The sequence below is a fragment of the Mchenga conophoros genome, linkage group LG7 (assembly GCF_057382185.1).
Source record: "Mchenga conophoros isolate Kocher_MC1m ecotype Shallow Benthic linkage group LG7, M_conophoros_male_GT1.1, whole genome shotgun sequence".
Lineage (NCBI taxonomy): Eukaryota > Metazoa > Chordata > Actinopteri > Cichliformes > Cichlidae > Mchenga > Mchenga conophoros.
In genome coordinates this window covers 7,808,149-7,821,579 of record NC_140532.1, presented here as the reverse complement: position 1 = coordinate 7,821,579, position 13,431 = coordinate 7,808,149, and the positions used below count along the sequence as shown (strand labels likewise).

Genomic DNA, 13,431 nt, shown 5'->3' with positions numbered 1-13,431 from the left:
TGGCTAGTATGAGTTGTGTGAATGTAGAATGGAAAGGCAGGCAATTAAGTCATAAGTGATTAATTTATGCATTTTATTATTTGGTAATGATATCAAAAACTGACGTAACAGAAGAGATGTGAGTTTTCTACAGCTCGCTGCGTTTTGCATTTTCCTCATGCCGTTTGAGCTTCTCTGGCACGGTCTGAGTCAGGAAGACAAAGCGCTCCTTCTTCAGGTGCTGAGCAGTTACCTGCGTTGTTAAACCAATCGCCAGGTACTTTTCATCTGCTTCATACTTTGGCCAGTGGACAAGGTCGTGCCCATTAGGAGACCTACACGCAGACAGATATACACGATATAACAATGTGGTATTATCTCCCAGTATACTAAAATATGTAAGCTTACCCTGTGCGAGCAAAGTTGCCCCAGTAGCTCATCATGGTTCTGCTCAACCGTTCCTCCTCCACAAAGCATGGATCTAAAGTGATAATCTTGTAAAAAATCCTGCACTCCAACCCCAGAAAACCCCAAAAACTAACAAACCAAATATCTCATGCTCAGATTAAACTTTTTAGGTTTCACTCACGAGGCAGTTTAACGTGGGTAGTTGTGAAGCAAAATCCCATCACTGTAAAAATTTCATCTGTATGATCACTCCCAACAAAGCTCGGTCTTCTTTTCTGCACCATTTTCAAGGAATGCTGGTACTCATACAGGTATACAGGAGCACCCGCTTCTAGAATTAGACAAACAAGTGTCACACTTAGTAAGAGCGGTAAATATGAAATAATTGTTTCTAGATAAATGTGCATTAATCTATAAAAGTTACCTCTGTGCGCATTAGCAGTTTTAATGACTGGAATATTGAATATAATATCTGCAGTAACCTCAGAGAACCCAGCTCGGTTTTTCACACGGTTGGCACCGTTTCCAATATATTCATCAATTATCAAATTTTTGATGAATGCATCTTTAGGCTTAAGGAAATAAAGAACACATCAGTGAAAGATGCTTGAACAGGTTGGGTTCATTTTGTGATATCAGGCAGTGTGTGCTTTACATTGGGATAGAAGAAGGCCATTGCATTGATGACTTGTGCCCGATCCATTCCTTCTGCCCAATTTTGTGGAACACTAATGAATAACTAAAAGAAAGAATAAAAACCTTGCTGCACTTAACATTGCCGGTTTAAACAAAAATAAGATATCAAATTTTGATGGGCACTTACATTTTTTAGCATCCATCCCGCTTCATCATTATTCACACCCATCATGAATGGTACAGTGAGGAGTTCATGTTTACGAAACAGCTCATCCACAGGTTTTGTCAGGAAATGCCCATCAACATTTACAGGACATCTTAACCGTCGGTCCTTGTGAATAAAATGCACAAAAGTAAAAATTCCAATAGCGTAAAACAGTAAAAGATAAGTAAATAAGTAAAAATAGTTCCCTTGAGTTATTTAAGAGACATCATGAGACTGTTCAGCCAATCAGAAATCCACATCAGGTTTCCACCCAGTAATTTACCTTGGTAAAATCCACTATGGTATCAATATCAAGGCTTCTTATGCAATCAGCAAACGTCTTTGTGCTTTTAAGGCTGCAGCCAGATGCATTTGAAACCTCCTGGTGAAAAGATATCAATTTAGAAAAGCAAACCTGTTGCATTATTCTTACTGTTTTACAATGAAAAATGATTAACATCCCCCAGAATAACATAATAAACCTGTGCCTTTAGTAGAGGATAATTTTCCACAAGTAAATCCATTGCAGCTGTGCCGCTCTCAGCAATTGCATGATGAAACAGCCTATCAGACAGTGGTGACAGGAGCTGGTGATTCAAGTAACACATCACATATTAAAGGTTGGTTTCCACAGCAAAAGTTTATATAAAGTTCCTCTAACTGTAGATTCTTACCAGAAGAGACACGCTCACTCCACCAGCAGACTCTCCAAATATAGTAACTAATCCTGGGTCTCCTCCAAAGCTGTGAATGTGCTGCTGGATCCACCTGAGAGCTTCAATCTGATCGAGCAGGCCAAAGTTCCCCGAAATGTGCTCATCTCCGGTGCTGATAAAACAAAGAGTTGAATGGCATACTAAGCTAAATTTAGAGTTGGTGAAGGTGAGCAGTCTTTGAAAATGGAAAAGAACAGGACAACAGTATGTTCTAATTTGGTAACTTAAGTTTATTTACCTGAGAAAACCCAGAAGTCCTAAGCGATACTGGATCAGAACCACAACCACGTCCTGGTAAGCAGCCAGGGCAGATCCATCATATGTTGAAGCTGATCCTACTGTGAGGCCTCCACCATGGATCCAGACCATGACCTGGGAGAAAAAAAAAAAAAAAAAAAAAACCAAAGATATTTTTGATTCTTCATTCTTATTTTTCTTTCAAAGCAATTTTTGTGCCTGCTAAGCACACTGCATGAGTCTCAATTAATAAGTATTAAATTAATGTTTAAGATAAACAAAAAATATTTGGGTATAAAGGCAAACCCATTGCAACTGGCTCTAAAAGGGGGTGTTTTTTTGTCATATGAAAATCCTTAAAAGGAAACCAACTGTCACTGAAAATTTCTTCAGCAATGACCAGCAAGGCTCAAAACCTACAGCAAAAGGTTCTTACTGGGAGCTGGGCATCATCAGCTCTTTTAGCAGGAGTGTAAATGTTGAGGTAAAGGCAATCTTCAGAGATGTCTGGGATATCAGCCAACAAGAAACCGAGTTTATCAAGCAGTGCCAAAGCAAATCGCTCAGGTTGTATGCACCTGAAAAATAAAAACATTTAATAAATGCTGGATGTTTTTCAAACTGTGTTTTACAACAACTGAAGCACATGTTTCTTACATTGGTGGCTGTTTAGTGGCATATCTTACTCCTTCCCATCTTTCTGCAGGCTGAGGTGGAGCCAGTCTCAAGGAAGGGCCGAGGGGTGGTTTAGCAAATGGGACACCCAGGTAGGCATGGACGCCAGTCTCCTTCCCTTTCACACTCACATACTCACCTTTCAGGCTCCCGAGCTTTGTGTGGACTACAGGCGCTGTCAGGATATTAGAAATCAGTGAGAATCATAACATAAAGCTTCATGATTTATGAAATCTAATATTTCAGATTTCAAAAATACTTATAGTTGTAAAAAGCAGGGGGAAAAAAGAACTACTTATTTATTTGTAGCTTCCATCAAATTACAGTCACCCAGCTATGTGAAGATCAGTAATGAAATACTAGAGCCAGTTAATATAAACCATGTGTGTCCTTGATCCAGTTATGGACATACAGCTGGAGGTGCACGGTCCAGAGATAAACACAAGGGCACAGATGTCATTGTTCATAGAAGCGTTTCACTTTAACTTACCTCTCAGCTGTGTAGCAACACAGAGAAATAAAACGGACATTGAAAACCAGAAATTTAGCTTTGCATTGGACTTCATTGTGGTCTTGATACACATTACAACAATCGGCGACTTTGCAAAAACTAAGTGCCAGGAGAGGCAGTCCCTCCTCATGCAGATTCCTCCGCGTAACTTAAGACTTAATATAGCGTGCAGGGTGTCACGTGATTCCACCAATTTTAATCGACAGAAAAACAATCTCACTTCTTCCATTTAGGATGAGTTAAACGCGGAAATTGTTTTTACTACCTGGATAAATCTATGTTTTTTTTTTTTGCGAGGGTGATCACTTTTCATAAAGGTATTTATGAGCAAAAAAAGGTCGACAGGGGTGGGCAATCTCAGTCCACGAGGGCCGGAGTCCCTGCAGGTTTTAGATCTCACCTTGGGTCAACACACCTGAATCACATGATCGTTACCAGGCCTCTGGAGAACTTCGGGACACGTTGAGGAGCTAATTTAGCCATTTAAATCAGCTGTGTTGGTTCGAGGACGCATCTAAAACCTGCAGGGACACCATGCCCACCCCTGGTATAGATGCAGTGGCGGTCCTAGCCTGCTTACCTGCATCTTTTGCTCGTTTCTCCTCCTCTTCTTTTCTCTTTTTTCTAAACTGGGGACTTGATGGCTTTGAACTTTTCTTGTCCATCTTCCATTGCTTTTAATTTTGAACTCCAGTATGAACACAAATCCCCCAACCCGACGATCACCACAACATAACCTAACAGACCTACACCTTAGTTCACAGATTCACTTTGTCTAAGGTGTATTTCTAGGATTTCGCACAACCCAGGATTCAAATCATGAATACATGATGGGCTTGGATTTACATCATTATGAATGAAATGTGCTCTATAGATCAACAAACGCAAAAGCACGAATGTCAATGTTCAAAGAAGTGTTTCCTCTTACTCACCGTCCAGGTCTGCAGCAACACAGAGAAATAAAACTGGCATTAGAGAGCAAAAAGTCTGCCTGGCATGGCACGTCATGGTGGTGTTGGGGCAGATTACGACACACGATTGTGCAAAAAGTGAGAGAAAAGCCAAGAGAAGTAGGGCTTCCTCATATGAAGCAGTCTCCTTGTAAGCGCATGTACTGTATCCTGCGGGGTGTAACTGGATTGCACTGATTTTAAGGCACAGCAAAAAGCGATCAAAGTACAGCAAACTGTCTGTCCCACTGCTGTCAAGTCAGTCAGTGTCGTTGCCTGTAGGTTACGCAGACGGCTGCGTGTTGAGGGAAGCAGTATCCAAAAGCAGACGCGTGGAGGCAGATTGAGCTGTATCAATACCAATACTTTTAACCAATAAAGTGAGGTTATGTAGACGAGAGCAGCGAATCATTATCCGTTTGCCAAATTTTGAAACCAGTTTAATGACCATTAAATCACTGTGATTTTTACTTTTCGCAGCAAAACACATCTTTCAGTTTTTCACGTAAATACATTGTAATGTAAATGTGCCGGTCTTTAAAACACTTTGGGTCAACCTCTGCTGTTTAAATGTGCTATAAAATATATAAAATATGTACAGAAAAGACATGACAGCCAACACAAAAATATTCAGACATTTTTCATAGTGCACGTTTGAGGTATATATTTTTAAATTAGTACCAATACCAACCCAAAAGATTAACATATTTTAAGAGATGGAATGCTAAGTTATCAGGTAACACTAGAAATACGCATAAAATCCCCATAGCTAAACAACTGCTCAGATTTCTTAAATGGACTACTGAAATATATTTCATTCCAGACAATTTTATCAAAAATACACATAAAATACAAACACTGTTAGTAGAGGTAATGCCTAACAGGCGACCTGCCAGCATCACCATTCACCAATCATAGTGCTTAATGTTAATCACTAGCACAATCACTGTGCTGTGCTGTGTAAAAGAAACATCCACTCCTATATGAGTAGGATAGGTGTAAAGATGAAAAGCAGTTTTGCATCAGCCATGAAAACATGTAAGCTAATCACAACACCTAAAGTTTTATCAAGGCATGAAGTTAAGATGAGTACTGCAGTAGAATAATATACCTAAACTATAGGGCATATAATCCAGATTTCATCAAGGGGCACAAAATTTATAGAGTGCATGTTGGCCTACAATTACAATGCAGCTTTACTAATAGGAGGCTCTTTTTGGCTGGTGTCACAAAGGGTCATCACAGCAGTTAACTTAAACACCTCTTATGAGAAAAAAATAAAAACTGAAAAGAACCAGGATGTCACATCTGTTTATTTTAACAAGGTTTTTTTTATGTTATGACAGCTGCTCTCAACTAGCAACCTTTTATCTACTATTTTCTTTCACTTCCACAATTACACTTTGATTATAGTGAAGTAAAAACAGTTGCATTCGTTTATCGATGATCAATGTCTTAAACTATACAAAAACTGCTCTTGTCATTAACGAGGATTATTTGACATACCCTATGTTTACAGTGCTGGTTATAAACGGGAGACGTGGGTTTTGTGGAAAGGTGAGAATAGCGCTTTTAAAGAACACAATCATGGATTCTAAAAAAATATATGTTAGAATGGAAATGATCAAGGTAACACCAAATGTTTTACCAAAAAGTGTTGTTCACTGTAACTAATATTTCATGTGTAAAGAATGGTCGCTAAATGAATTATGATTTATTCTAATTATTTTAAAAAATTGATGGAGCAGAGACCAGATGTAAGTTTTCTACAGCTCGCTGCGTTCTGCATTTTCCTCATGCTGTTTGATCTTCTCTGGGACGGTCTGAGTCAGGAAGACAAAGCGCTCCTTCTTCAGGTGCTGAGCAGTTACCTGCTTTTTTAAACCAATCGCCAGGTACTTTTCTTCTGCTCCATACTTTGGCCAGTGGACAAGGTTTTGCCCATCAGGAGATCTAAACACACATACATTTGTTATTCAGTTATTAAATGTGTGAAATTTACAACATTTGGAAATTCCTACCCTGTGCGAGCAAAGTTCCCCCAGTAGCTCATCATGATCTTGCTCAACTGTTCTTCATCCTCAGGGCACGGATCTAAAACGATCATGTTGCAAAACACTTTTCAATCAACAAAACAAAATAGATTGAGCAGTAAGGCAGAGTTTTTATAAAGTCTTACCGGGTAACCTAACATGGGTAGTTGTGAAGCAAAATCCCAAAACTATAAAAATTTCATCCGCATGGTCAGTCCCAACAAAGCTCGGCCTTTTCTGCTGCAGGAATTTGGGAGGATGTTGGTACTCATACAGGTATACAGGAGCGCCTGCATCTAGAATTAGACGAATGTGTGTGATATTTGTTAATGAATGTAACAGTAAATATCAAGTGTTGGGTTTTAGGCAGATTTGTATAATCTTTCATTAAACAAATTAAATTACCTCTGTGAGCATTAGCAGCTTTGATCGCTGGAATGGTGAAAAACAAATCTCCAAGCATCTCAGTGTACCCATCTCTGTTTTTCACACGGTCGTCACCATTTCCGATATATTCATCAGCTATCACATCTCTGATAAATGCTGCTTTAGGCTTAAAGAAATAAGCAGCACATCAATCAAAGAAGCTTGAGCAGGTCAGGGGACAGTAATATTGTAACATCAAGTGGTGTCTGCCTTACGTCGGGGTAGAAGAAGGAAACCATGTTCAAAAGAAATTCCCGATCTAGTCCTTCTGTCCAGTTTTGGGGAGCAAAAAACTAAGGAAATACCAAGCCACATTACTTTTTTTTCAACATTACAAAACAACAACAAACTACATTGAGATCATGGAGCTTTTTATTTACATGTTCCTGTGACACTTACTGATGCAAGCATCCATCCACCTTCATCATTATTGACACCAGTCATGAATGGAACAGCATGGAGTTCATGTTTACGAAACAGCTCATCCACAGGTTTAGTCAGGAAATGTCCATCAACATTTACTTGAAATCTTAATGTTGGATCCTTGAGAAAATAAAATGTACTAAAGTGAAAGATGTGATAGCATGAACAGAGCTGAGGGAGAAATCAAAGGCTTCAAAGAAATATTGTAGAAGACATAATAATCATATTCAGCTATTTCTATCAGGTATTCACCCATTACCTCACCTGTGTAAAACCCACTATAGTATCAATATCAAGGTTTCTCATGCAGTCACTGATCTTCTTTGTGCTTTCAAGACTGCAGCCAGATGCATTTGCAACTGCCTGAGGTGAAATGTCAAATATAAATGTCAAATATTTAGGAAAAGAACTCAATTGCAATATACTCATTAATCTGCAACAGAAATGTTATTAAGCCTCCAAAAAGACCTTGGCAATTGGAAGAGGATTATTTGCAACAAGTACATTCATTGCAGCTGTGCCACTCTCAGCAATAGCACGGTGAAACAGCCCATCAGACAGTGGTGACAGGAGCTGGTGATTCAAGTAACACATCACATATTATTTTATTTTTTTTAGAGTGAAAAAGTTTATATAAAGTTCCTCTAACTGTAGATTCTTACCAGAAGAGACACGCTCACTCCACCAGCAGACTCTCCAAATATAGTAACTAATCCTGGGTCTCCTCCAAAGTTGTGAATGTGCTGCTGGATCCACTTGAGAGCTTCAACCTGGTCCTGCATTCCAAAGTTCCCTGAAATGTGCTCATCTCCAGTGCTGATAGAACAAATTGCCATTTTTATAATGTATTTTCCCTGATTGAAACATCTTTTCACAAGAGACTTTTATCCATGTGTTTAAAGCATCTGTGAGGACACATGTGTTAGGTCTGCACTCGCAAGCCTCGCTGGCTCAGAGACTTATCTCAATGAACAAAGCAAGACAACCAGAGCTCAATCGGCTTTCACTTGCGCAAGGGTAGCTGGTCCGGTCAGGATCCAGAGCTTCAAGCTCCTCACCTGATCCCAGACAATTCCAAATTCCAGCCTCCCCTTGCAGCCTTTTTATTTAGTGAACACAGTTACACAATCCCCCATTGTAAAACCCATATGATGTGTCGTAAAAGCTGAGGCACTGTGTGTGTGCATGCACGTGTGAGCATGTGAGTGCACGTGTGTGTATGTGTTAGTATGTGGCTGCAGTGTTGGGGGAGTAACGTAATACATGTACCGCCGTTACGTATTTAAAATACAAAATATGAGTAACTGTATTCCGTTACAGTTACCGTTTAAAAAGGTGGTATTTAGAATACAGTTACTTTGTTCAAATAAAGGGATTACACAGCGGTCTTTTTCTGCTTCATATGTTAGACTATGCCCTCTCCATTTTTGGTAATTCCACGCCGGTGGAAACCCAAACAAAACACGCATTAAGAGGCTCAAATGCCTGTGTCTCAATCTCGCGTCTCATAATGACATGAGGAAATATTTTTTAAAATTACAGGAGAGTGGAAAAGTATGAGTTGTCACCGAGCAGAAACAGGAGCTGGAAGAGTAAATATAACAATAACCACTGCAGCCAAAAAGAGTTCCTGACGAGCCCAGTTGTAAGCTATTAAGACTCGACTGTACGCTGTGTTCCGTTGGAGCAGCCTTTCAACGCCTCTCTCTGTCTCTCGCTAGAAAAGTTGACCCAGACAACAAAGTAAAACTAGTTTTCGGCTACGAGCTCAACACGAAACTCGACATATTAGCCAGACGGTTCGGTTCGGAGCCGCGAACCTGTTTTATATATGCGCAGAATAGTTTTCTACACGAGCTCGCTGCAAAAAGTGCAGCCTTACCTAATGTCCACCCTACGTTTACTCATTTTATATTAAGATTTAAAATCTAGTTGCTATGGGTATGGTGAGTAACCTTCAGTAATAGTAATAAATCACACAGCAATAGTACATTCATGTAGTTGTAAAAAGCTTGATAATATATTAAGTAATCCAAAGTATTCAGAATACGTTACTCTCACTGAGTAACGTAACGGAATACGTTAGAAAATACATTTTTTGGGGCATGTGTTCTGTAATCTGTCGTTGAATACATTTTAAAAGTAATCTTCCTAACACTTTGTGTATATGTCTTTGTATACGTGACTTCCTGGTTACAACCGTTTTAACCGCATTTTTAGTCATAAAAGGGTCATCTGACCCCACCCCATATATGGCTACATACAAGCATAGGTGAGCCCCTAAAGGTCGGGAAGTGAACATTCCTTACCAAATAAGGAAACCAGAACCTTTACATGGAATGTGCCTGCAGTTTGCTAATAGCAAACATGTAGGGGAGGAACAGAAAAATATCTGAACATGCAGTTCAGGACAAGGTTTACAGTTTTAAACACAACAATGACAACTTTTAACAAAATCACTCCAACAACATGTATTAGAACTAATCTGGGATTGAGGTGCGTGAATCTTTTTAGAAAAAAACGTGAGTTTTTTTTAGTTTAGTGACAGTGTATAAATAATAGAAAAAGTTGTGACTATTAGCTCTAAAATGATTTCAAGAACTTTCAAGGTGAAATTGAATAAAGTAGTGCCGAAGGTGGCCAATTTCACCCTGAGGTTGATCTTGAAATTCAACAGAAAGTCCAGTGCTATTGGCAGCAGATAGTAGTGCCAGGATTCTGATACTACTGGACCCCATTTGTGCAGTTGGGCAGTAACTGCATATGCCACTTCCACATATTTGTTGAAGCTGAGTGATACGGTAAGGCAATCAAAAACCAAGCTATTGCATGTTTATACAACATGATAAATAAAGCAAACTTTAAATCCTTTTTCATATTAGATCAGATAAAAAAGCAGAACAACAAATTCATTGTATGTTCTAATTTGGAAACTTGAGTTCATTTACATTCCTATGATTAAAACATCGAGTGACCTTTTACCCTGCTTGGGATAGGGTTCCAGGGGTCCCACCCTGGAGCCAGGCCTGGGGAGGGTTCATGAGTAAGGGGAGAGGGAAGTGGGAGATCGACAGACAGATTGGTGTTGCAACACCTGCCTTCTCCCAAGGGTGGATGGCCTCTCCCTAAAAGATATGGTAAGGGGTTCGGCCATTCGGGAGGGGCTCAGAATAGAGCCACTACTCGTCCACATCAAAAGGAGCAAGTTAAGGTGGTTTAGGCATCTGACTAGAATGCCTCCTGGACACCTCCTGGGTAAGGTGTCCTGGGCTCCCAGTGTCCCACTGAGAGAAGGCCCTGAGGCAGAGCCAGGACATGCTGGAGAGATTATGGGTGGATGAAGTTTATTTACCTGAGAAAACCCAGAAGTCCCAAGCGATACTGGATCAGAACCACAACCACGTCCTGGTAAGCAGCCAGGGGAGAGCCATCATATGTTGAAGCTGATCCCAGCGTAAAACCCCCACCATGAATCCAGACCATGACCTGGACAGAACAATAAAATACCATTTCTTCAAAGCTTAGAGGACCATTTGGAGTGTCAGTTACAATAACTAATCTAATAACTAATAACAAAAAGTAATTTAAATGTTAAACAAACAAAAACACTCAAGTTTACATTTTAGATGATACAATTAACAACTGAGTTCTAAAGAATGGTGTCTTTATTGAGACTGTGATTAGGCAACAGTCAAAACCTACAGCAAAAGATTCTTACTGGGAGCTTGGCATTATTAGCTCTTTTAGCAGGAGTGTATATGTTGAGGTAAAGACAGTCTTCAGAGATGTCTGGTACTTCTGCCAGCAGTGCACCGAGTTTATTAAGCATATCCAAAACAGCTTCTTTAGACTGAATGCACCTTAAAGAGAGACAATGCTAATTTTACAAATAAAGCCAATAATTCCTCCAAGTATGTTGAAGTTCACATTTCTTACATTGGTGGCTGTTTAGTGGCATCTCTTACTCCTTCCCATCTTTCTGCAGGCTGAGGTGGAGCCAGTCTCAAGGAAGGGCCGAGGGGTGGTTTGGCAAATGGGACACCCAGGTAGGCATGGACGCCAGTCTCCTTCCCTTTCACACTCACATACTCACCTTTCAGGCTCCCGAGCTTTGTGTGGACTACAGGTGCTGTCAGGATATTAGAAATGACTGAAAATCTTAACATAAAACTTCACATCGTCCCCCTTTAATTGTGGGACAATTAAAGGATTATTCTATTCTATTCTATTCTATTCTATTCTATATTTTAAAAATAAAATAAATCTTCCAGTGAAAAGTATTTTGCTCAAAACATGCAATAATTGACTGCTCTCTATAGCTCAGTTTTATGCAGACTATGTTCATCAGACAAGTTTAAAATTGCTCCTTATAGAACTTTTCATGTGACACAGTCATATAAAGCCATGTTAAAAAACAGTGTTACAATACTGTTTGTATAACTAAGTCAAATACATGAGCAGCCTGAATGGAATTTTATGAATTGGTTAATTATGAAAATGAATTCAATATCAAGAAAACTCTGGTTCGCCACTATATTAATCCTCAGGATTTGAGATAACCACATTCAGGAAACGAATACAATTTCATATTTTGCTGTGGACAATTTAATTCCTATCCTAATATTGATTAAATTCTAATTTAATTAATTTATTGATGCAGACCATTTGGTGGATTAAGTTGCTTAAGCTACAGCACCATTACACTAAATAAGCTTTTTTATTATTTTGGTTTAAAATGGTTTAAAAAATCTGAGCAAGTGTGATAGTTCATCATTTATTTGAAAAAAGCCACTTGCTCAAATGGCTTTTTGTTTTGTTGTTTGTTTACCATAAACTTCCTTTGTTGTGTGTTGTGTCTACAGTGATCCTGGTGAAGAAGCAGAGTTGACCATGAGATCTGTTTCTGTTTATTAACAGTCACTGAAGTTAGCAAAAAAAAAAGCTATCTATCTATATATATCTATATATATCTATATCTATATATCTATATATATCTATATCTATATATCTATATATATCTATATCTATATATATATATCTATATATCTATATCTATATCTATATATATATATATATAGATATATATACACATATGCTGACATACTACCATCTCCCATGGGTACACCATTTTTATTTATTTATTTTTTTTAAAAAGCTACTGGCTCACATGGCTCTGTATTTTTTTTTTTTTGCCATAAACTTCCTTTGTTGTGTATTGTGATCCTGAAAAAGAAGCAGAGTTGACCATGAAATCTGTTTCTGTTTATTCACCGTCGCTGCAATACTCAATTTATTCCTTATCAGCATGAAGTCAGCAGAAAGATTTTTTTTAAAAACAGCCTTTTTTGCAAAATGAAAATAATAACAATAATTAAAATTTGCACGGTCCAGTCTTTTAAAACCGTCGTCTCACATGCTTGGTTCTTTGCTATCGTTCACCTTTGAACACAGTTTGTAGGTAAAAAGTCACCTGGACTTAGAACACAAAAGTTGATGTTTAATTATCAGCATTTATTATGACTATTATAGCCATCATACCACTGAAGATGATACTACAGCCAGATTTAAAAAGAAGCTTTTCAAAAAGCGACTGTGCAAAAAAAAAGGAAAAGAAGAAAAACATGCACTACACGTAGGTTTAAGGAACACACACACACTTAGGTTTAAAGAACACACACATTACACAGAAATTAGGTGATGTTACAAAGGTCATTTTGCTAAGAACAGTTTTATCCTACTTACCCTGAAGTTCTGCAGCAGCACAGAGGAATAAACCGGATACAAAGAAGAAGAAATTGTGCTTTGCATGCAACTCCATGGTCAGCTCTGTGGATTGCTAAATTCTGCAGATTTTTCAAGAACCGAGCGCAGAACAAAGAGATATAGGAAGTGCGTCCTCATATAAAGGCTTCTTCTTTTCTCTTTCACAAAGAGGAAAATATAGTGTCTCTAGCAAGATATGCTGTCATTCAGTTTGACGCCAAACCATCACGGGACTAAAGTCCAATCTAAAGTCTAAGCTTTAGGATCGATTCAGGACTCAATCCAGAAAAGTTTCGCCGCTATCGTAATGACCAACTTTTTCTTGCAATCCTTTTTTTTTTCGTCTGCCTGTCTGAAAAGCTCAAAATGTGAATTTGGTTACAAGTTTATTCATATGAGCACATGCTGTGTCACAGGCTCTTGAACTATGATACAGTAATTAATACAAGTGCAGTTGTTTTTGCTTGCA

General features: G+C 38.7%; 1 protein-coding gene across 3 annotated transcripts; it reads right to left on the bottom strand.

Annotated features, from left to right (window-relative positions):
* Nucleotides 1-59: 59 nt before the first annotated feature.
* On the bottom strand, nt 60-13,301 carry LOC146569479 (cocaine esterase-like). 3 transcript variants are annotated; one of them, XM_085281805.1, is made up of 25 exons: nt 12,942-13,301; nt 11,136-11,328; nt 10,918-11,059; nt 10,552-10,685; nt 7,862-8,015; nt 7,668-7,772; nt 7,464-7,562; nt 7,176-7,319; nt 6,992-7,069; nt 6,756-6,903; nt 6,497-6,646; nt 6,339-6,411; nt 6,098-6,270; nt 2,839-3,022; nt 2,618-2,759; nt 2,183-2,316; nt 1,903-2,056; nt 1,717-1,815; nt 1,512-1,610; nt 1,211-1,354; nt 1,043-1,126; nt 812-959; nt 569-718; nt 388-460; nt 60-314 (listed from the first exon to the last, which is right to left on the bottom strand). In XM_085281805.1, exons 1-25 carry the CDS (start codon nt 13,015-13,017, stop codon nt 128-130), a joined length of 3,267 nt encoding a protein of 1,088 aa, XP_085137931.1. In that variant the 5' UTR covers nt 13,018-13,301; the 3' UTR covers nt 60-127. The 3 variants fall into 3 exon arrangements, with proteins under 3 accessions (XP_085137931.1, XP_085137930.1, XP_085137929.1); XM_085281804.1 differs by lacking the exons at nt 6,098-6,270; nt 6,339-6,411; nt 6,497-6,646; ... (8 more) ...; nt 11,136-11,328; nt 12,942-13,301 and adding an exon at nt 4,300-4,615 and having other exon boundaries at nt 1,711-1,815; nt 2,839-3,031; XM_085281803.1 differs by lacking the exons at nt 6,098-6,270; nt 6,339-6,411; nt 6,497-6,646; ... (8 more) ...; nt 11,136-11,328; nt 12,942-13,301 and adding an exon at nt 3,347-3,538 and having other exon boundaries at nt 1,711-1,815; nt 2,839-3,031.
* Between the last annotated feature and the right edge of the window lie 130 nt (nt 13,302-13,431).